The sequence below is a fragment of the Oncorhynchus nerka genome, linkage group LG8, assembly GCF_034236695.1.
Source record: "Oncorhynchus nerka isolate Pitt River linkage group LG8, Oner_Uvic_2.0, whole genome shotgun sequence".
Lineage (NCBI taxonomy): Eukaryota > Metazoa > Chordata > Actinopteri > Salmoniformes > Salmonidae > Oncorhynchus > Oncorhynchus nerka.
The window spans coordinates 47,280,793-47,302,049 of record NC_088403.1 but is presented as its reverse complement, the minus strand read 5'-3'; the positions used below and the strand labels follow the sequence as shown (position 1 = coordinate 47,302,049).

The 21,257-nt window shown below is 50.7% G+C and overlaps 1 protein-coding gene across 1 annotated transcript in view; it reads left to right on the top strand.

Annotated features, from left to right (window-relative positions):
• The window catches only part of dnah2 (dynein, axonemal, heavy chain 2), a 229,307-nt gene that overhangs the window by 134,055 nt on the left and 73,995 nt on the right, over window positions 1-21,257 (top strand). The window contains exons 38-44 of the mRNA XM_065021857.1: window positions 522-674; window positions 1,452-1,577; window positions 3,132-3,350; window positions 13,433-13,550; window positions 19,144-19,280; window positions 19,430-19,567; window positions 19,860-20,018. Coding sequence (XP_064877929.1) covers window positions 522-674; window positions 1,452-1,577; window positions 3,132-3,350; window positions 13,433-13,550; window positions 19,144-19,280; window positions 19,430-19,567; window positions 19,860-20,018 — 1,050 coding nt within the window. The remainder of the gene's footprint in view (window positions 1-521; window positions 675-1,451; window positions 1,578-3,131; window positions 3,351-13,432; window positions 13,551-19,143; window positions 19,281-19,429; window positions 19,568-19,859; window positions 20,019-21,257) is intronic.

Here is a 21,257-nt window from a genome sequence, read left to right as displayed (position 1 = left end):
GGTTATGGTATTGGCAGGCATAAGCTACAGACAACGAACACAATTGTATTTTATAGATGGGGAATTTGAATGCACGAAAATGCTGTGACAAAATCCTGAGGCCCATTGTAAGGCCATTTTTTGAAGGGTTCTGTGACCAATAGATGCATATCTGTATTCCCAGTCATATGAAATCCATAGATTAGGGCCTAATGAATTTATTTCAATTGGCTGATCTCCTCATATGAACTCTTAACTCAGTGAAAACTTTGTTCTGTTTGGCCACAGTAGGCCGTCATAGTAAGTAAGAGTTTGTTCTTAACTGACTTGCCTAGTTAAATAAAGGTTAAATTAAAATATGAGAGGCCTATCCTTCACGCTATGCTCTAGGGTCATTAAGTAGTGATGGGTAGATGTGGTTACTGACTCCATTTCTCTTTCTTCTATTTCTGCCCCCCTCTATCTTCCCCTCTCCTCCTCTTCCTTTTCCTCTCTCGCTCCCATCCTATTTTTCATGCCCCCCCCCCTGCTTCTCTCTCCAGCTGCTGGCTAAGAAGGTATTCACCCTGTACTCTCTGGCAGTGCAGCAGCTGTCGAAACAAGACCACTATGACTTTGGCTTGCGTGCCCTGACATCGCTGCTCCGCTACGCTGGCAAGAAGAGACGTGTCTGCCCCGACGTGGCCGACGAGGAGGTACAGTGGACTGACCAGGGTATACAGTAACAGCAGTGCAACTGACTGCAGAGAACTACACAGCTATACTTCTGCTCACCTTCCAGCATTGGGTTCAATTAGATGACCTGTGAGTCCATAAAAATAAAAGATAAAAAGTCTTAAGAGACAGAGTCTGGCAGTCAGGCATGCAGGCAGTCAGGCAGGCAGGCAGATAGGCAGGCAGACAGACGTCAGAGAGCAAAAGAAAGATAGAAATCTCCATTTGAATAAATTGTCCAACAGCACTTTTCTGTTAATCTCCTAAATAGACCTGTAATTCAATCCATCTGACCTGTGTGTGTGTGTGTGTGTGTGTGTGTGTGTGTGTGTGTGTGTGTGTGTGTGTGTGTGTGTGTGTGTGTGTGTGTGTGTGTGTGTGTGTGTGTGTGTGTGTGTGTGAGAGATGCAGATGAGAGTTTGACACCATAAAAGTGTGCCTAACACCTGAAGGGGTGCCTGACACGGTGATGATGTATCAAAGAGGACAAAAACTTGAAAAAGATTCATATTTTACCTGATAGCAAAGCTTCAGTCGTTCCTCTGTACTTTTGTATAAATTCACAGTTCGTCGCATTTGTTAAGTTTCTGTTGATGTTGTAAAAGTTAATTCGGTGGTGATTGAACGAGAACCTTGTGTACAGTTGAGTCGACGTACAGTTGTATTTAAAGTCAAATCATGTTAAAGACAGAAAACTAGACCTCGCTGTGGCTCAAACAGGATGTGATGTCACCCCCTGACCTCTTACCCCTGATCAGATCCTGCTGATGTCTATGAAAGACATGAACATCGCGAAGCTGGCCTCCGTCGACCTGCCGCTGTTCAACGGAATCATCCAGGACCTCTTCCCCGCAGTGGAGACCCCTACTATCGACTACGGAAAGGTACCTATTCACACACACACACACACCTCCCCGCCATGGAAATCCCCACCGTTAGTGAAAAATAAAGTGCCTTCCCAGTTTCGTTGGAGCCTGTCAAAGCAGATGGACGTAATGCATTAACTAATGAACGAGTCTCTGAGAACTACAAGTTCTCTGCTTCAGGTAACGGACACTCACTGTGCTTTTGTCTGATGATGTGGGGGGGGGGGGAACATACACGTTAGCACTGGTGAACCCGTGGTGGACTGAGGAGTGGGGGAGCGAAACACTTCTGGAGAGCTGTCATTCCATCCACCCATCCTTCCATCTCTCTACCCCCTCTCTCTCCCCTCACTCTCTCTCGCTCTCTTCCTCTCTCTCTCCCCTCACTCTCTCCCCCTCTCTCTCTCCCCCTCACTCTCTCTCGCTCTCTTCCTCTCTCTCTCCCCTCACTCTCTCTCGCTCTCTTTCTCTCTCTCTCCCCCTCACTCTCTCTCGCTCTCTTTCCTCTCTCTCCCCTCACTCTCTCCCCTCTCTCTCCCCCTCACTCTCTCTCGCTCTCTTCCTCTCTCTCTCCCCTCACTCTCTCTCGCTCTCTTCCTCTCTCTCTCCCCTCACTCTCTCTCCCCTCTCTCTCCTCACTCTCTCTCCCCTTCCTCTCTCTCTCCCTCACTCTCTCCCCCTCTCTCTCTCCCCCTCACTCTCTCTCGCTCTCTTCCTCTCTCTCTCCCCCTCACTCTCTCTCTCTCTCTCTCCCCTCACTCTCTCTCCCTCTCTTCCTCTCTCTCCCCCTCACTCTCTCTCGCTCTCTTCCTCTCTCTCTCCCCCTCACTCTCTCTCGCCTCCTCTCTCTCTCCCCCTCACTCTCTCCCCGCTCTCTTCTCTCTCTCTCTCCCCCCCACTCTCCCCCCTCTCTCTCTCCCCCTCACTCCTCTCTCTCGCTCTCTTCCTCTCTCTCTCCCTCTCACTCCCCCCCCCTCTCTCTCCCCTCACTCTCTCTCGCTCTCTTCCTCTCTCTCTCCCCTCACTCCCCCCTCTCTCTCCCCTCACTCTCTCTCGCTCTCTTCCTCTCTCTCCACACGCGACTGCCGTCTCTAAAATGTGCCATCTGCTTTTCACACTACCGAGACGTGAGTGAGCCAAGTTGACAAATGCCGCATCACATCTCCATAAATAATTCAGTGTGTTGAGCTGCTCCACTCTGCATGTTGTGTGTGTGGAGAGAGAGAGAGAGAGCGAGGCTGATATTTATTCATCTAGCTGTTTATTTGGCCTGCTAATAAACAGTCTCTCCCAGTCCCACTGGTACAGGTGCATGAATGGGGAGGGGTTGGAAGGTTGGGGTAGAGATAAATACTCTGAAGTGTTTACATTGTTGCGTTGTAAATCCACTGAATGCTTGTGCTGGTCAGCGTTGTTCAGATGTATAATTCAGACCCTCTGACTGCTCTGTACCAGATGCCCCAGGGCAGACCTCAGCTAGTAGCCCTGAATACTGTTTCACTAACTCTGTCTATCCGTCCCGCTGTCTGTATCTGCTTCTCTCTCTCCATCCATCCCTTCCTCTCCCCGAAGCTGCGAGAGACGATCGAGGCGGAGCTGCGGCAGGCCTGTCTGCAGGTGACCCCCTTCACCCTGACCAAGGTCATCCAGCTGTACGAGACCAAGAACTCCAGACACTCCACCATGATCGTGGGCAAGACGGGCAGCGGCAAGACGGTCACCTGGAGGACCCTGCAGAGCACCCTGACGACCATGCACCGCAAGGGAGAGCCCGGGTTCAACCTGGTCCGGGTACGTCTTGTCTGTCTGTCTGGTCTCTCTCTCTGGTGTGTCTGTCTGGTCCCTCCCTCTGGGCCGTCTGTGTCTGTCTGGTCCCTCCCGCTGGTCCGTCCGTCTGTCTGGTCCCTCTCTCTGGTCTGTCTGTCTGTCTGGTCCCTCCCTCTGGTCCGTCTGTCTGTCTGGTCTCTCTCTCTGGTGTGTCTGTCTGGTCCCTCCCTCTGGGCCGTCTGTGTCTGTCTGGTCCCTCCCGCTGGTCCGTCCGTCTGTCTGGTCCCTCTCTCTGGTCTGTCTGTCTGTCTGGTCCCTCTCTCTGGTATGTCTTTCTGTCTGGTCCCTCCCTCTGGTCTGTCTGTCTGGTCCCTCCCTCTGGGCCGTCTGTGTCTGTCTGGTCCCTCTCTCTGGTCTGTCTGTCTGTCTGGTCCCTCTCTCTGGTCTGTCTGTCTGTCTGGTCCCTCTCTCTGGTCTGTCTTTCTGTCTGGTCCCTCTCTCTGGTCCATCTGTCTGTCTGGTCCCTCTCTCTGGTCCGTCTGTCTGTCTGGTTCTTCTCTCTGGTCCATCTGTCTTTCTGGTCCCTCTCTCTGGTCCATCTGTCTGTCTGTCTGGTCCCTCTCTCTGGTCCGTCTGTCTGTCTGGTCCATCTGTCTGTCTGTCTGGTCCCTCTCTCTGGTCCGTCTGTCTGTCTGGTCCATCTGTCTGTCTGGTCCCTCTCTCTGGTCCGTCTGTCTGTCTGGTCTGGTCTCCTCTCTGGTTCTGGTCTGTCTGTCTGGTCCCTCTCTCTGGTCCGTCTGTCTGTCTGTCTGGTTCCTCTCTCTGGTCCGTCTGTCTGTTTGTCTGGTTCCTCTCTCTGGTCCGTCTGTCTGTCTGTCTGGTCCCTCTCTCTGGACCGTCTGTCTGGTCCGTCTGTCTGTCTGTCTGGTCCCTCTCTCTGGTCCATCTGTCTGTCTGGTCCTCTCTCTAGTCCTGTCTGTCTGGTTCCTCTCTCTCTGTCTGTCTGTCTGTCTGTCTGGTCCGTCTGTCTGTCTGGTCCGTCTGTCTGTCTGGTCTGTTTGTCTGGTTCGTCTGTCTCTCTGGTCCGTATGTCTGTCTGTCTGGTTCCTCTCTCTGGTCCGTCTGTCTGTCTGTCTGGTCTCTCTCTCTGGTCCGTCTGTCTGTCTGGTCCCTCTCTCTGGTCCATCTGTCTGTCTGTCTGGTCCCTCTCTCTGGTCCGTCTGTCTGTCTGGTCCATCTGTCTGTCTGGTCCCTCTCTCTGGACTGTCTGTCTGTCTGGTCTCCCTCTCTGGTTCGTCTGTCTGTCTGGTCCCTCTCTCTGGTCCGTCTGTCTGTCTGTCTGGTTCCTCTCTCTGGTCCGTCTGTCTGTTTGTCTGGTTCCTCTCTCTGGTCCGCCTGTCTGTCTGTCTGGTTCCTCTCTCTGGTCCGTCTGTCTGTCTGTCTGGTCCCTCTCTCTGGTCCATCTGTCTGTCTGGTCCCTCTCCCTAGTCCGTCTGTCTGGTTCCTCTCTCTGGTCTGTCTGTCTGTCTGTCTGTCTGGTTCCTCTCTCTGGTCCGTCTTGTCTGTTTGTCTGATTCCTCTCTCTGGTCCGTATGTCTGTCTGTCTGGTTCCTCTCTCTCGTCCGTCTGTCTGTCTGTCTGTCTGGTCTCTCTGGTCCGTCTGTCTGTCTGGTCCCTCTCTCTGGTCCGTCTGTCTGTCTGTCTGTCTGGTCCCTCTCTCTGGTCCGTCTGTCTGTCTGGTTTCTCTGTCTGGTCTGTCTTTCTGTCTGTCTGGTCCCTCTCTCTGGTCCGTCTGTCGGTCTGGTACCTCTCTCTGGTCCGTCCGTCTGTCTGTCTGGTTTCCTCACTCTGGTCAGTCTGTCTGGTTCCTTTCTCTGGTCAGTCTGTCTGGTTCCTCTCTCTGGTCAGTCTGTCTGGTTCCTTTCTCTGGTCAGTCTGTCTGATCCCTCTCTCTGGTCCGCCTGTCTGTCTGATCCCTCTCTCTGGTCCATCTGTCTGTCTGGTCCCTCTCTCTGGTCCGTCTGTCTGTCTGTCTGGTTCTTCTCTCTGGTCCGTCTGTCTTTCTGGTCCCTCTCTCTGGTCCATCTGTCTGTCTGTCTGGTCCCTCTCTCTGGTCCGTCTGTCTGTCTGGTCCATCTGTCTGTCTGTCTGGTCCCGCTCTCTGGTCCGTCTGTCTGTCTGGTCCATCTGTCTGTCTGGTCTCCCTCTCTGGACCGTCTGTCTGTCTGGTCTCCCTCTCTGGTTCGTCTGTCTGTCTGGTCCCTCTCTCTGGTCCGTCTGTCTGTTTGTCTGGTTCCTCTCTCTGGTCCGTCTGTCTGTTTGTCTGGTTCCTCTCTCTGGTCCGCCTGTCTGTCTGTCTGGTTCCTCTCTCTGGTCCGTCTGTCTGTCTGTCTGGTCCCTCTCTCTGGTCCGTCTGTCTGTCTGGTCCCTCTCTCTGGTCCATCTGTCTGTCTGGTCCCTCTCTCTGGTCCGTCTGTCTGTCTGTCTGTCTGGTTCTTCTCTCTGGTCCGTCTGTCTGTCTGGTCCATCTGTCTGTCTGTCTGGTCCCTCTTTCTGGTCCGTCTGTCTGTCTGGTCCATCTGTCTGTCTGGTCCCTCTCTCTGGACCGTCTGTCTGTCTGGTCTCCCTCTCTGGTCCGTCTGTCTGTCTGTCTGTCTGGTTCCTCTCTCTGGTCCCTCCCTCTGGTCCGTCTGTCTGTCTGGTCCCTCTCTCTGGTCTCTCTCTCTGGTCCGTCTGTCTGTCTGGTCCCTCCCTCTGGTCCGTCTGTCCGTCTGGTCCCTCTATCTGGTCCGTCTGTCTGTCTGGTTCCTCTCTCTGGTCCGTCTGTCTGTCTGATCCCTCTCTCTGGTCCGCCTGTCTGTCTGATCCCTCTCTCTGGTCCATCTGTCTGTCTGGTCCCTCTCTCTGGTCCGTCTGTCTGTCTGGTTCTTCTCTCTGGTCCGTCTGTCTTTCTGGTCCCTCTCTCTGGTCCATCTGTCTGTCTGTCTGGTCCCTCTCTCTGGTCCGTCTGTCTGTCTGGTCCATCTGTCTGTCTGTCTGGTCCCTCTCTCTGGTCCGTCTGTCTGTCTGGTCCATCTGTCTGTCTGGTCCCTCTCTCTGGACCGTCTGTCTGTCTGGTCTCCCTCTCTGGTTCGTCTGTCTGTCTGGTCCCTCTCTCTGGTCCGTCTGTCTGTCTGTCTGGTTCCTCTCTCTGGTCCGTCTGTCTGTTTGTCTGGTTCCTCTCTCTGGTCCGCCTGTCTGTCTGTCTGGTTCCTCTCTCTGGTCCGTCTGTCTGTCTGTCTGGTCCCTCTCTCTGGTCCGTCTGTCTGTCTGGTCCCTCTCTCTAGTCCGTCTGTCTGGTTCCTCTCTCTGGTCTGTCTGTCTGTCTGTCTGTCTGTCTGTCTGTCTGTCTGTCTGGTTCCTCTCTCTGGTCCGTCTTGTCTGTTTGTCTGGTTCCTCTCTCTGGTCCGTATGTCTGTCTGTCTGGTTCCTCTCTCTCGTCCGTCTGTCTGTCTGTCTGGTCTCTCTCTCTGGTCCGTCTGTCTGTCTGGTCCCTCTCTCTGGTCCGTCTGTCTGTCTGTCTGTCTGTCTGGTCCCTCTCTCTGGTCCGTCTGTCTGTCTGGTTCCTCTCTCTGTCTGGTTCCTCTGTCTGGTCTGTCTGTCTGGTTCCTCTCTGGTTAGTCTGTCTGGTTTCCTCTCTCTGGTCAGTCTGTCTGGTTCCTCTCTCTGGTCAGTCTGTCTGGTTCCTCTCTTTGGTCTGTCTGTCTGGTTTCCTCTCTCTGGTCAGTCTGTCTGGTTCGTCTCTCTGGTCTGTCTGTCTGGTTCCTCTCTCTGGTCTGTCTGTCTGGTTCCTCTCTCTGGTCAGTCTGTCTGGTCCTCTGTTGTCTCTCTGACCTTGGCCCTGCACCAAGACTAAAATACAGTGCAATAGGGTCCATTTCTCTATCTACCTGTTTGTATTTGCCTCTATGTATCCACTGCAATGGGCCCAATGTTCTGCCTGTCTGTCTGTTTCTGTACTTCTCTGGTCCTACATCAACCCGTAACTATGTATATTAGACCCACCTTTCTCTGTCTGTACGGAGGTTTCTCCCACTCCGTCAAGGCATTCCACATCTCCTGTTCCCATCTCACATCAAGCGTCTCTCCCGGAGGAGCCCTTCCAACAAATGATCCATTATAGGAGCCGTAATCACACCCTCAGTGTTACTGCTGTAGAATATCTCACACCAATCAGCATGCTCCGTTAACATCATATACATTTCCTCCCCGCCTCCCTCCATCCGCACGTCTCATTGGTCAATTGGCCCATTCTGCACTAGGCACTAGGCCCCTCGCTCTCTCCACTCAGCCTGGCTTCCCATGGGTCCCCTGGGCTCCCAGACGGCCCTATCCTGTCTAATTGAGTGGATCTCATGATCTTCAGAGGGTAAAGTAATCATTTTAAGGGAGTTCTGAGAGCGAGAGGGAGTTAGGAGAGGCAGATGGGTGGGTAGATGGGCTGAGTGGAGAGATGGATTAAGTCACCAAACCGAATCATCTCTTTGCGTCTGAGAGGAGAGAAAGAGGAGAGGAAGGAAATTCTCCTCCTCCTCATCTTCTCACGGGAAGTTGAGCGTACTTTGCTCGTCTGCTCTCCTGCTCTCTCTCTCCAACTATTTTGCTTGATCTCTTTCCCTCTCTCTCTCTCTGGTCTTTCTCTCTCTCCCTCTCTCTGTGTCCCTGTCTGTCTCATTAGAATGGCAGTAATACGCGTTTATCCGGCACCATTACAACGCTCTGATGTGTCCTGAGCTCAGAGACAATCCAGCCACAAAAATAGATACTTCACTGTAGAAGAGTACCCCAACCGCTCCCCCACTCCCCCACAGAGAGAGACACACACACACACACACACTGTTGTTGACTAACAGTTGGCTGGGAAACACACACAGGGGGGCGGCTCGACACTCGACGCAAGAAGAGGCAGAGAGTTAGTTCACAGCTGGCGTTAATTGCCGCGGCTTACCGTTGGCTTTCTAGTCCCAGATATGTTTTGTAGCGGTGCGTTTAAGTGAGCGAGCAGTAGCTGCTGTTTGATGTTGCCCCAGTTGGCGTGGTGCTACAGATCACGGGGCTGGTGTTTCTCTCTGAAGCGCTCTGCCTCTTTGTTGCAGGGTTGTTTTTCTATGCCGCGCTCTCTCAGTGGCTCTCCCCTTCCTCCCTCCTTCCTCACCCTCCTTCCCTCCTCACGTGGCTCCTCCAGATGTGGTTAAAAATAGGCAAACAGAGGGAGGGATGGAGAGAGGGAGGAGGGGAGGAGAGATGGGTTGTGTTTCCAAGTTCCCTTTTTTTTAATGATGTTCCTGGAGTCTTGTTTTAAATTTTTTTTTTCGATTTTCTTTTGTGCTCTCATGTGTGTGCGCGCGCGCGTGTCTCAGGAAATGTGCTTCAGTTTTACTGTTGATTTGGTCTGATATTTTTACTTGAGTCACCTCCAACACGCCTTCCTCACTTTCACTGCCCTGTTCCTTACCACCCCCCTTTTCTCCTTCTCCTCATTTCACCTGTCACTCCATTTACACCTACATGTGAGTCATTTAGCAGGCGCTCCTTACGGGACCAATCAGGGTTCAGTGTCTTGCTGAAGGGCAAATAGACAGGTTTTTCACCTAGTCGGCTCCGGGATTCGAACCAGTGGCCTTTCGGTTACTCGCCCAACGTTCTTAACCATCCCATTTATTGTCTTCCTTTTTTAGGCCATACATCACAACCGTCTCTATTCGTATCGTTGTATTTGTGTAATCCATCATTCATAACACGTTCATTCCTATTCCCGGTGTGTCTGTCTCAGTGGTGGGCTGTTCTCTGTGTCTCGCTGTGTGGAACTTCCTGTGGTTGCTGTAATTCTCTTTGGTTTTAGGATTCTCTCTCTCTATGTAACTCAACCCCACATGTCTCTCTCTCGCTCTCTTTGTTCCGCTTTCTCTTCTCTCCCCAAGTCTGCCTTTCTTCGTTCGTTCTTTTTTGCATTTCTGACTCAACACCTTGCTCTTTGCATATCTATATCGGGTCTCGATCTGTCTCTCACCATGCGTCACCTCCGCCTCTCGCTCTCTCTCTCTTTCCCTCTCTCTTTCCCTCTCTCTTTCCCTCTCTCTCTCTCTCTCACACTCTCTCTGTCTCTTTCTATCTATCTCTCTCTCTCTCTATCTATCTCTGTCTCTCTCTCGCTCTCTTTCTCTCTCTTTCTCTCTCTCTCTCTCTCCCTCTCTCGCACTCTCTCTGTCTCTCTCTTTCTCTCTCTCTCCCTCTCTTTCTCTCTATCTCGCTCTCTCTCTCGCTTTCCCTCTCTCTCTCTCGCTCTCTCTCTCTTTCTCTCTCTCTCTCTCTCCCTCTGCCTCTCTCTCCCACTCTCTCTGTCTCTTTCTTTCTCTCTCTCTCTCTTTCCCTCTCTCTCTCTCTCTCTCTCGCTCTCTCGCTCTCTCTTTCCCCCTCTCTCTCTCTCTCTCGCTCTCTCTTTCCCTCTCTCTCTCTCTCGCACTCTCTATGTCTCTCTCTCTCTCTTTCCCTCTCTCTTTCTCTCTATCTCTCCCTGTCTCTTTCTCTCTCTTTCTCTCTCTCTCTCTCTCACACTCTCTGTCTCTCTTTCTCTTTCTTTTCTCTCTCTCTACACTCTCTCTCTCTCTCTCTCTCTTCTCTCTCTCTCTCTCTCTCTCTCTCTCTCTCTCTCTCTCTCTCTCTCTGTCTCTCTCTATTCCCCTCTCTCTCTCTCTCTCTCTCTCTCTCGCTGTCTCTCTTTCCTCTCTCTCTCTCTCTCTCTCTCTCTCTCTCTCTCTCTCTCTCTCTCTGTCTCCTCTTTCTCTCTCTCTCTTTCCTCTCTCTTTCTCTCTATCTCTCACTCTCTCACTCTGTCTCTCTTTTTCTCTCTCTCTCTTTCCCTCTCTCTCTCTCTCTCGCTCTCTCTTTCCCCCTCTCTCTCTCTCTCTCTCTCGCTCTCTCTTTACCTCTCTCTTTCTCTCTCTCTCTCTCTCTCTCTCTCTTTCTCTCTCTCTCTCTCTCTGTCTCTCTATGTGTCTCTCTGTCACTCTCTCTCTCTTTCTCTCTCTCTCTCTCTCTCTCTGTTTCTCTCTGTATCTCTGTATCTCTCTCTCTCTCTCTTTCCTCTCTCGCTCTCTCTCTCTTTCTCTCTCTCTCTCTCCCTCTCTCGCACTCTCTCTGTCTCTCTCTTTCTTTCAACAGTTGGACAATAGATGAAGGTACTCCAAACGCTTGGATTTTTTACAAGATATTCTAGCACATAAACACTTCCCTGGCACGGACAAATTATTCATGGAGTTTGGGGCTTTATATTTTATTCCTTAGAATGCAATCATATATACATGTTCTTACTGTTCTTATTGTATCAGGTATTATTATATAATTATTATATATATATATTATATTATATTTTGTGTTAAAATAAATAAAATTATATGTGCCTCATAAAGGCACCAGGTGCATTTGCATATATTAATAAATTAATATTAATAAATTAAAACAAAAGGGGTGGATCAGCTGCTCTGTCTACCCTACCTCCACTCACCTGCTCTGTCTACCCTACCATCACTCACCTGCTCTGTCTACCCTACCATCACTCATCTGCTCTGTCTACCCTACCTCCACTCACCTGCTCTGTCTACCCTACATCCACTCACCTGCTCTGTCTACCCTACCTCCACTCACCTGCTCTTTCTACACTACCTCCACTCATCTGCTCTGTCTACCCTACCTCCACTCACCTGCCCTGTCTACCCTACCTCCACTCACCTGCTCTGTCTACCCTACCTCCACTCACCTGCTCTGTCTACCCTACCTCCACTCACCTGCTCTGTCTACCCTACCATCACTCACCTGCTCTGTCTACCCTACCATCACTCACATTCTCTGTCTACCCTACTTCCACTCACCTGCTCTGTCTACCCTACCTCCACTCACCGTGCTCTGTCTACCCTACCTCCACTCACCGTGCTCTGTCTACCCTACCTCCACTCACCTGCTCTGTTTACCCTACCATCACTCACCTGCTCTGTCTACCCTACCTCCACTCACATGCTCTGTCTACCCTACCTCCACTCACCTGCTCTGTCTACCCTACCTCCGCTCACCTGCTCTGTCTACCCTACCATCACTCACCTGCTCTGTCTACCCTACCTCCACTCACCGTGCTCTGTCTACCCTACCTCCACTCACATTCTCTGTCTACCCTACCTCCACTCGCTGTGCTCTGTCTACCCTACCTCCACTCACCTGCTCTGTCTACCCTACCATCACTCACCTGCTCTGTCTACCCTACCTCCACTCACCGTGCTCTGTCTACCCTACCTCCACTGACCGTGCTCTGTCTACCCTACCTCCACTCACCTGCTCTGTCTACCCTACCATCACTCACCTGCTCTGTCTACCCTACCTCCACTCACCTGCTCTGTCTACCCTACCTCCACTCACCTGCTCTGTCTACCCTACCTCCACTCACCTGCTCTTTCTACACTACCTCCACTCATCTGCTCTGTCTACCCTACCTCCACTCACCATGCTCTGTCTACCCTACCTCCACTCACCTGCTCTGTCTACCCTACCTCCACTCACCTGCTCTGTCTACCCTACCTCCACTCACCTGCCCTATCTACCCTACCTCCACTCACCTGCTCTGTCTACCCTACCTCCACTCACCTGCTCTGTCTACCCTACCTCCACTCACCTGCTCTGTCTACCCTACCTCCACTCACCGTGCTCTGTCTACCCTACCTCCACTCACCTGCCCTATCTACCCTACCTCCACTCACCTGCTCTGTCTACCCTACCTCCACTCACCTGCTCTGTCTACCCTACCTCCACTCACCTGCTCTGTCTACCCTACCTGTCTAGGCTGCCTCATTAGTTACTGTTGTTTTCACGTTCTCTTGCGTAATTCAACAGGTGTGACAATAGCAAGGTGTCAGAGTCGTGTGTATAGGTGGCGCAGGAGAATCAAACTGAGTGTAATGGAGTTTTTTAATAACGATAAACGAAACAGACTCCAAACACTAAATGTAGACAATAAACAAAGTGGGTACGAGGACCCGTCGCGCAACCAATACAAACAAAAACATAACAAACCATCTCTGACAAAGACATGAGGGGGAACAGAGGGTTACATACACAACAGGTAAGGAATTGTATTGAAACCAGGTGTGTAGAAAGACAAGACAAAACCAATGGAAAATGAAAAAGGGATCAATGATGGCTAGAAGACCGGTGACGTCGACCCCCGAGCACTGCCCGAACATGGAGAGGTTTCGACTTCGGCCGAAGTCGTGACACAAGGTCCCCTGGAATGTAAACTCAACAGGCTTGGCTCTAGATGACACCTATATAAACACACTTCACATTGTTTGGGAAATCAGACATAATATCACTATGATCCAAGGGTTCATTTTCACAAGTTGCTTTCATTTGTAAACATTTCAACTGTATTCAATAATTATTTTTTTTTCAATTCCCCACAAAATGAACACCCATCAAAATAAAGTTCTCTTTCTCTGTTTGTGGTGATGTAAGTGTCGAGACGGTGCGTTAAATCCCAGACAAGGCTTTAGCGTTCTTATAGACTCAACAGAAAGACCATTCCGTTGAGCCCATTCCGGCCGTTACCGGGGTGTGTTTGACAGGTCATTACAAACGTCTCCGCGGTCGTAAAGTTAACGGGGCAAAAACAACAGGCGCAAGCGAGAGTATGAAAGAATCGCAGGAGTAAAATGAAAGCAGTCAATCCGGCGAGATTTAAGTGACAAGTGGATTTTGCGCCCCATCAAACACAGGTAGTAGATGGTTGAAAACGACAAATCCTCAGGTGTGTGTACGGGGCACGTTGCTGTTCTATGCAGCCACGCGATATCAACATGTCCCCTCTCTCTCTGTCTGCCCGTGTCTTTCTCTTGTCATGTCGTAACCCCTAACCCCGCCTTCCTTGTCCACTTTTAGGGCAAATCTAAAATGACAACCGTTTCCCCTTAAGTTAGTGCATTATATGGAGAATAGAGTGTCGTTTGAGACTCATTTATGCTCTCACTGATTGACCTCTTCACCCTTGACCTTTGCCTGTTGACCTGTGTGTGCCCACCATGCAGGAATGCCCTCTGAACCCCAAGGCGGTGAGCCTCGGGGAGCTGTATGGTGAATACGACCTGTCCACCAACGAGTGGACCGACGGGGTGCTCTCCTCCCTCATGAGAGGGGCCTGCGCAGGTACTGGACATTCATTATACAGATAGCAGACCTGGGTTCAAAAATCATTTCAAATACTTTAGCTGTGGTTGATTGATCTTGCCTGGCGCAATGGAACCAATAGTCAAGTCCCAGGAGTGCGAGCCTCGCACATCTGGCACCCTAGGCAGGATAAAGCAAAGTATTTGAAAGGATTCGAATAGTGTTTGAACCCCGATATGGGATTTCTATTAGAGTAAACCAGAGACTGTCCTCAATGTCACTGATTGTCCACCAGACTTCCACTCACATGTTGTTGTTCCAGGTCTGAATCAGGTCCTGATTAGAGGGGAAGGATGAAAGCCAACAGTGGTTGGAATTGAATAGCCCTGGCGCTGTAGGCTTAGGTTGGGGAGAATATAGAGCGACACCAACGTATGTGGGAGATTGAGAGCCCAGGGCACTTTTAACATCTAGAGCAGGGAGGGCAGCCGGCGACCCGCAGGCCGAATGACCCCCCTTTTGTACCAATTTCGCCCTTCCGAAAAAACTGTGTTACTGAGAGTTACAATAACAGAATACACAAGGTGCAATTTAAAAATGTGGTTGTGTGTCAGCAGTCACTCAATTAGCCCATGTCAGTAAAACATTTGTAGACCGGTAAGTTAGTCTAGTGTCCAGCTATCTGAACTTGTAGTAAGCATGGTCGATTTACTGACCAGTTGTAGTATAAAACATTTCAAACTGCCTCCACTCTATGGCAAAATGTGTAGAATTGCAGGACATTAGCTGTAAAACTGCTCATTTTCCTCTCCGTGCCACAGCAAAATGAGTAGAAAGTCATGAAATGAGTTCTAAAATTGCTAAGTCTTCTCTCTGGCCCATGGCAGGAAGTGTAGAATTACAGCAAACTTACTGTAAAACTGCAACATTTTCTCTGCATCCATGGCAAAATTGCAGGAAATGAGCTTTAAAACGCTTAGTTTTCCTCAGATGGTGGGGGGTGGAGGGAATAGATATGAGTATGCAGACCCACGAGCCACTGTGGCCCTTCGTGATGAGTTCAGTTTTTTTGCAGCCCCCCACCCCCTCCCCCATCAAAGTTTCCCATCCCTGATCGAGAGAGAGAGATATAGAGATGTCATGTGGCCTGAAATTGAAAGTGAGGTATGTGTGCTGTATCACTCCCTAGTCCTTGGTTCCTCTGGCAATCTAAGTCTTGAGAGAGAGAGAGACCATGGCATAGAAAACAACCTGCAACAAAGAGGTAGAGAGAGAGAGAAATGCTTTTCTCATACTGCTGCATCCTGCCCATCAGAATCACCCCGGCAGCCCGCCACTCTGGACTCCTGCCTTCTCTCTCTCTCTGCTCTCTTTATCCCTCCATGTCGCCAGCCATTACAGAGAGCTGTTACCTTCTCCTCCTTCCATTCTCAGCCCCTCTCCTCCTTTCGGTCGCTCCTATCTCCTCTCCTCTCTTCTCCTACCCCCTCATCTTCCCCTCCTTTCCTCTCCTCCGTCTCCTCTCCTCTCCTCCCTTTCCTCTCGTCAACCCGCCTGTGCTTGCCGTCCTCTCCTCTCCTCCTCTCCTCTCCTCTCCTCTCCTCTCCTCTCCTCTCCTCTCCTCTCCTCTCCTCTCCTCTCCAGTCCTGTAGCAACACAGTAGAAGACAGCAGAAGACAGACACTACTCTCTCCCTCTCTCTCTCTCTCTCTCTCTCTCTCTCTCTCTCTACTCTCTCTCTCTCTCTCTCTCTCTCTCTCTCTCTCTCTCTCTCTCTCTCTCTCTCTCTCTCTCTCTCTCTCTCTCTCTCTCTCTCTCTACCTCTCTCTCTACCTCTCCAGCTCTGCAGTCCCTCTGCTCCACAGTGCTGCTCACTGGAGATACAGGAGGGAGTAGGCACTCAAGGCCAAACTCCAGGCCTCGTTCACACACACACACACACACACACCGCTGGCACACACCTCTGTCCCAGTAGAACACACACTCACAAGTATGTTCAAACAAGTGCCGTACACACAAACACACGTTTGCACACACACTCACACCAGGAATCCACTAAGAGGGAAAGTGTTTGTTCATTTGCCCTATTTTTGTATTTCTTCATTAATCACACAAACGAGTCCACCATTCTTTCATCAGTTCACCATGGCACACCCACCATTTTGTTACCAAGCGTTTCAATAGGATTAAATGTCACACTGTGTTCTTTCTGTGTTCGCCAAACCCAGTTCTCTTCCCCTGTGGGTCCAGCCCACACTCACTCTGTCCTACTATGTGTACTGGAGGGGTTTATCTGGTCCCTGTCCCTGCTGATTCTCTCTACTCTCTCCCTCTCTCCCTCTCTCTACTCTCTCCCCCTCTCTCTCTCTCTCTACTCTCTCCCCCTCTCTCTCTCTCTCTACTCTCTCCCCCTCTCTACTCTCTCTCTCTCTCTCTCCCCTCTCTCTCTCTCTCCCTCTATCTCGCTCTCTCTCGGTCTCTCTCTCTCTACTCTCTCCCTCTATCTCGCTCTCTCTCGGTCTCTCTCTCTACTCTCTCCCCTCTCTACTCTCTCCCCTTCTCTCTACTCTCTCCCTCTCTCTATCTCTCTCTACTCTCTCCCTCTCTCTACTCTCTCCCCTCTCTACTCTCTCCCCTCTCTCTACTCTCTCCCTCTCTCTATCTCTCTCTATCTCTCTCTCTACTCTCTCCCTCCTCTCTCTCTCTACTCTCTCCCCCTCTCTACTCTCTCTCTCTACTCTCTCCCCTCTCTACTCTCTCCCCTTTCTACTCTTTCCCCTCTCTCTCTACTCTCTCCCCCTCTCTCTCTACTCTCTCCTCCTCTCTCTCTCTCTCTCTCTCTCTCTCTCTTTTACTCTCTACTCTACTCTCTCCCTCTCTCTCTCTCTCTCTCTCTCTACTCTCTCTCTCCTCTCTGTCTCCCTTCACTCTCTCTCTCTCCCTCTCTCTCTCTCCCTTCACTCTCTCTTCCTGCTATCTCTCTCTCTCTCCCTTTTCTCTCCCCTTCTCTCTCTCCCTTCTCTCCCCTTCTCTCTCTCCCCTTCTCTCTCTCCCTTCTCTCTCTCTCACTCCCTTCACTCTCTCTCTCTCCCTTCTCTCTCTCTCTCCCTTCTCTCTCCCTTCTCTCTCTCCCTTCTCTCTCCCCCTTCTCTCTCTCCCTTCTCTCTCTCTCTCTCCCTTCACTCTCTCTCTCTCTCCCTTCTCTCTCTCTCTCACCCTTCATATTCTCTCTTCTCTCCTTCCTCTCTCTCTGCACACTGATGCAGAGAGACGGTGTGAGTCTCCACTCTGAGCTGCTGTTAAGAGACTCTGAGCTGCTGTTAAGCTGTGTAGCTCGTCCCAGGACCACACTCATATGGTACGTCAGTGCCTATACTCATATCGACTGATTCCATCTATTCTTTTCTTCTGAATGGCCTCAAATGGAAGTTAACCTTGTCCCTCCACTCTCCACCTTCCGGGATGTCTCTGGTTCCCCCTTTTCCATCCATTGCCCATTTTGTGCCCCTATATATCCACCATTTATTCATTTCAGTGTCTGTTCCCCATCTCCCCCACCCATTGCCTCTTTGTATTTCCATGCCCCAGTACCTTCTTCCTGGGTGCCCTTCGTTGTGGAAGTGTTCCTTACAGCATATCCTGGGCTCACAGCCTTTACCCAACACCCTGGTTGCCCGCTCCTCTCCCTCCTCCCCTATGGTTGCTATGTCCTGGTCTACAGCGAGTGAGAGGACGGAGTGCTCTCTGCTGCCATGTGAGAGGCCTGCCCAGGTTGTGATGCTGTGCCGTGTGCTCGACCAATCCAACAGCCGCTGTCCGCTTTGCCTCCCGCCTTCTTTTCTTTTCACCTTCTGTCCTTCCATCCCTGACATCTTCTTTTCCAGGGCCCATATCATCATCCTGGGTTATATTGCCACATCCTTGTCTTTAGATCTTAGTGTGGATTATTCTTTTGCTCTTCCATCTTTATTTTTTATTTTTTTTTACCTCTTTTTCTCCCCAATTTCATGTTATCCAATTGGAAGTTGCAGTCTTGTCTCATCTCTGCAACTCCCTTACAGACTCAGGAGAGGTGAATGTCGAGAGCCGTGCGTCTTCCGAAACACAACCCAACCAAGCCACACTGCTTCTTTACACAATGCCCACTTAACCCGGAAGCCAGCCGCACCACTGTCTCAGAGAAACCGTACACCGGAAACCGTACACCTAGCGACCTGGTCATAGTGCACAGCCCGCCACAGGAGTCGCTAGTGCGGGATGGGACAAGGACATCCCCTAACCCGGACGACACTGGGCCAGTTGTGCGCCTCTCCGCGTGTCTCCCGGTCGCGGCCGGCTCTCGACAGAGCCTGGACTCGAACCAGGATCTCTAGTGGCACAGCAGCGCCTTAGACCACTGCGCCACTCTTTTGTTTTTATCAATCAGGATGTGCAGTTCAGTTCTCTCCATCCCATCTGCTGTTTGTTTATGTTCTCTCCCTCCTCTTTTTGTGTCCCTCCCTCCCTTTATGAAGTGAAGAATCAGCCCAGAGGACATGTGGCAGTTTGCTCTGCTGTCTGTGTTTGTGTTTGTGTGACAGGTTCGATGATGGTGGTGTGTGGTTAAGTGGGGCTGCTGTGTGTCTCTCTCTCTGTCTCCCATATCAAGAGTGTTGAACCAGATGGTTGTGTACAGGGGTTTGGTGAATGAGTCGCATATGGCAGAGTAGATAAATGGGGGCTGCGTTTTCAAACTCAAAAGTAGACAGCCCTCAGCCCTAAACCCTCAGCCCTAAACCCTCAGCCCTAAACCCTCAGCCCTAAACCCTCAGCGCTTGAATGCCGTCTTACATCGTCACGTCCGAGTGTACCTTAAATGTCTCTTGCCCAAGCGAGGGAGGGTGATGATCGGAGAGGCAACGTCCTCGGTGGAAATCTAGTTGATCTTAAAAACAGCCAACCTAATGCTATGAATGTACCTAGCCAGCTAACGTAGCTATCTGGCACTCCTGTCAGGTAGCTAGCTACAGTAACCTATAGCTGGATAGCTAGTTTTCTAATTTAGTCATCTATTCCAATTTAGTCATCCAATTTAGTCATCCATTTCAGAATTCCCCAAAAATATGTTTAGGAATCGAGCTACGTTTTATAAGCTCCTCACTACGAGACTAAGCCATTTTGCCAACGCTAAAGTCAATGTTGTCTATATATATTTTTTTATTTTTTAGCAAGCAAGCTTCATAATTTTGTCTGACATGCCAAAAATGCAGCCGTGTAGATTGAATTTGACACTTCGCGGCCACCAGAGTTTGAGACGTGTCTACAGTTTGCATTGAATGGTGGGTCATATTAACCCCATAAGTGATCAAAGTTCTTCATTCACTCCCTCGAGCTAAATCGAGAGCCGAGGGGGGCAACGTTTTTGAATTGGACCTCCACTTAAAATGGCAATCAAACTGCATCCGGTTTCGACAGGGATTTCCCCTTGGGGAAGTGACTAGGGGCGAGGGTAAAAATAATGAGTCTATGAGATTGACGATGACACAGTTTGTGTTGTGATTTGCGTGTGTATGTCTACGTACGTGCATGTGTGTGTGTCTGCCCCACTCTTAACCTTGTCCCCCTCCCTCCTTCCCACTGCCCCTGGGCCCAGATGAGAAGCCTGATGAGAAGTGGATCATTTTTGACGGCCCGGTGGACACTCTGTGGATCGAGAGCATGAACTCTGTCATGGACGACAACAAGGTTCTCACTCTCATCAACGGAGAGAGAATCTCCATGCCAGAACAGGTGACATGCAAGCGCCCACATGCGCGCGCACACACACACACAGACACGTCTGCATTCAAAATGATATACTACAAATAGTACAGTAACTGCCATCTGAAAGTTCTTATCTACAGTATATAGTATCATCTTATTTTGTATTGTGTGCGTAGGTGTCTCTGTTGTTTGAGTGTGAGGACCTGTCCCAGGCTTCCCCAGCCACGGTTTCTCGCTGTGGGATGGTCTACAACGACTGCTCAGACCTGGGCTGGAAGCCCTACGTCCAGTCCTGGATGGACAAACGACAGAAGGTAACAGGCTAGCTGCACCACAGGTTTAACCTACTGTATGAAGGTGCTCTGATTATTAACCCTATATTCTCTTTCCTCTCTCCTCCTCTCTCTCTCTTCCTTGCCCCCGTCGGTCTCCCCCCTCACCTCTCTCCCTCTCCCTCCCTCCTTTCCTTCTGCCTCTCCTCTCCTTCCCTCTCCCCTTTTTGCCTCTTTTGCTTGCACTCTCTCCCCCTTCTCGCTCTTTCTCTTCTCTTCCCTTCCCCTCTTTCCCCCCTCCCCTCTCTCTCTGCCTCCCTCCATCTCCCTGCAGGTTGAAGTGGACTACCTGAAGCGGTTGTTTGATAGGTACATAGAGAAGACCATAGCGTTCAAGAGGCGCAGCTGTAAGGAGCTGGTGGCCATCACCGATCTCAATGGAGTCTCCTCCCTCTGCCGCCTCTACGACTCACTGGCCACACCCGACAACGGGGTATGTACCATGGCAACCAACAGAAACAGTCTGGCAACACTAACTAATCAATTACTACTGGCAAATTTCTCTCCCTTAAGTTGACATGTGAAACTAACTGTTTATCTCAATGCCTCATTGAAGCACTATACACACAAAACAAATGCTGGGTTAAAAACAACCCAATTTAGGTTATTTAGTACCCAGCACTGGGTAAGTATTGGACAGAACACACCCTCGTGTAACAGTATAACTTTAGATTGTCCCCTCGCCCATACCCGGGCGTGAACCAGGGACCCTCTGCACACATCAACAACAGTCACCCACGAAGCATCGTTACCCATCGCTCCACAAAAGCCGCGGCCCTTGCAGAGCAAGGGGAACAACTACTTCAAGGTCTCAGAGCAGGTGACGTCACCGATTGAAACGCTATTTAGCGCGTACCACCGCTAACTAAGCTAGCCGTTTCACATCCGTTACACTCTGATATTTTGACTCGACCGAGGCAACTGGGGAGGTATCAGCCAGCTCATCAGGCTCTCACGCCTCAGCTGGTTCAGGTTTCTGCGCCTCAGTGGAGGAGACCGGTCCGCTCCGGATCCCCGGGATCGTCCCTTTGATTGGTGTCCTGCGGCTGGAGCCCGAACGTGCCGGGGAGACGGTACCATCAAGTATGCTCTCTCTCCGGCGCTGTAGGTGACAGGTTTCCCGCACCTCAGCAGAGGTGACCGGTCCGCTCCTGATCCCCGGGATCCTCATTTTGGTCGACGTCCTGCGACTGGAGCCGCGTGTCGGGGAGGGGGTACAGTCACATGTGCTCCCTGTCCGGCCTCTAGGTCACCAGGCTGGTCGTTATGGCGCACACCTGTCACCATCGTTACGAGCACCTGCGCTGTAGGTCGCAGGTGCTCCTTCCTGAGCTCCTTCCTTCCATTAGACTCACCTGGGCTCTGTCACCTGCTTGACTACCTGCTCTATACAGTTGAAGTCGGAAGTTTACATACACTAAGGTTGGAGTCATTAAAACTTGTTCTTCAACCACTCCACAAATTTCTTGTTAACAAACTATAGTTTTGGCAAGTCAGTTAGGACATCTACTTTGTGCATGACTCAAGTAATTTTTCCAACAATTGTTTACAGACAGATTATTTCAGTTATATAATTCACTGTATCACAATTCCAGTGGGTCAGAAGTTTACATACACTAAGTTGACTGTGCCTTTAAACAGCTTGGAAAATCCCAGAAAATGATGACATGGC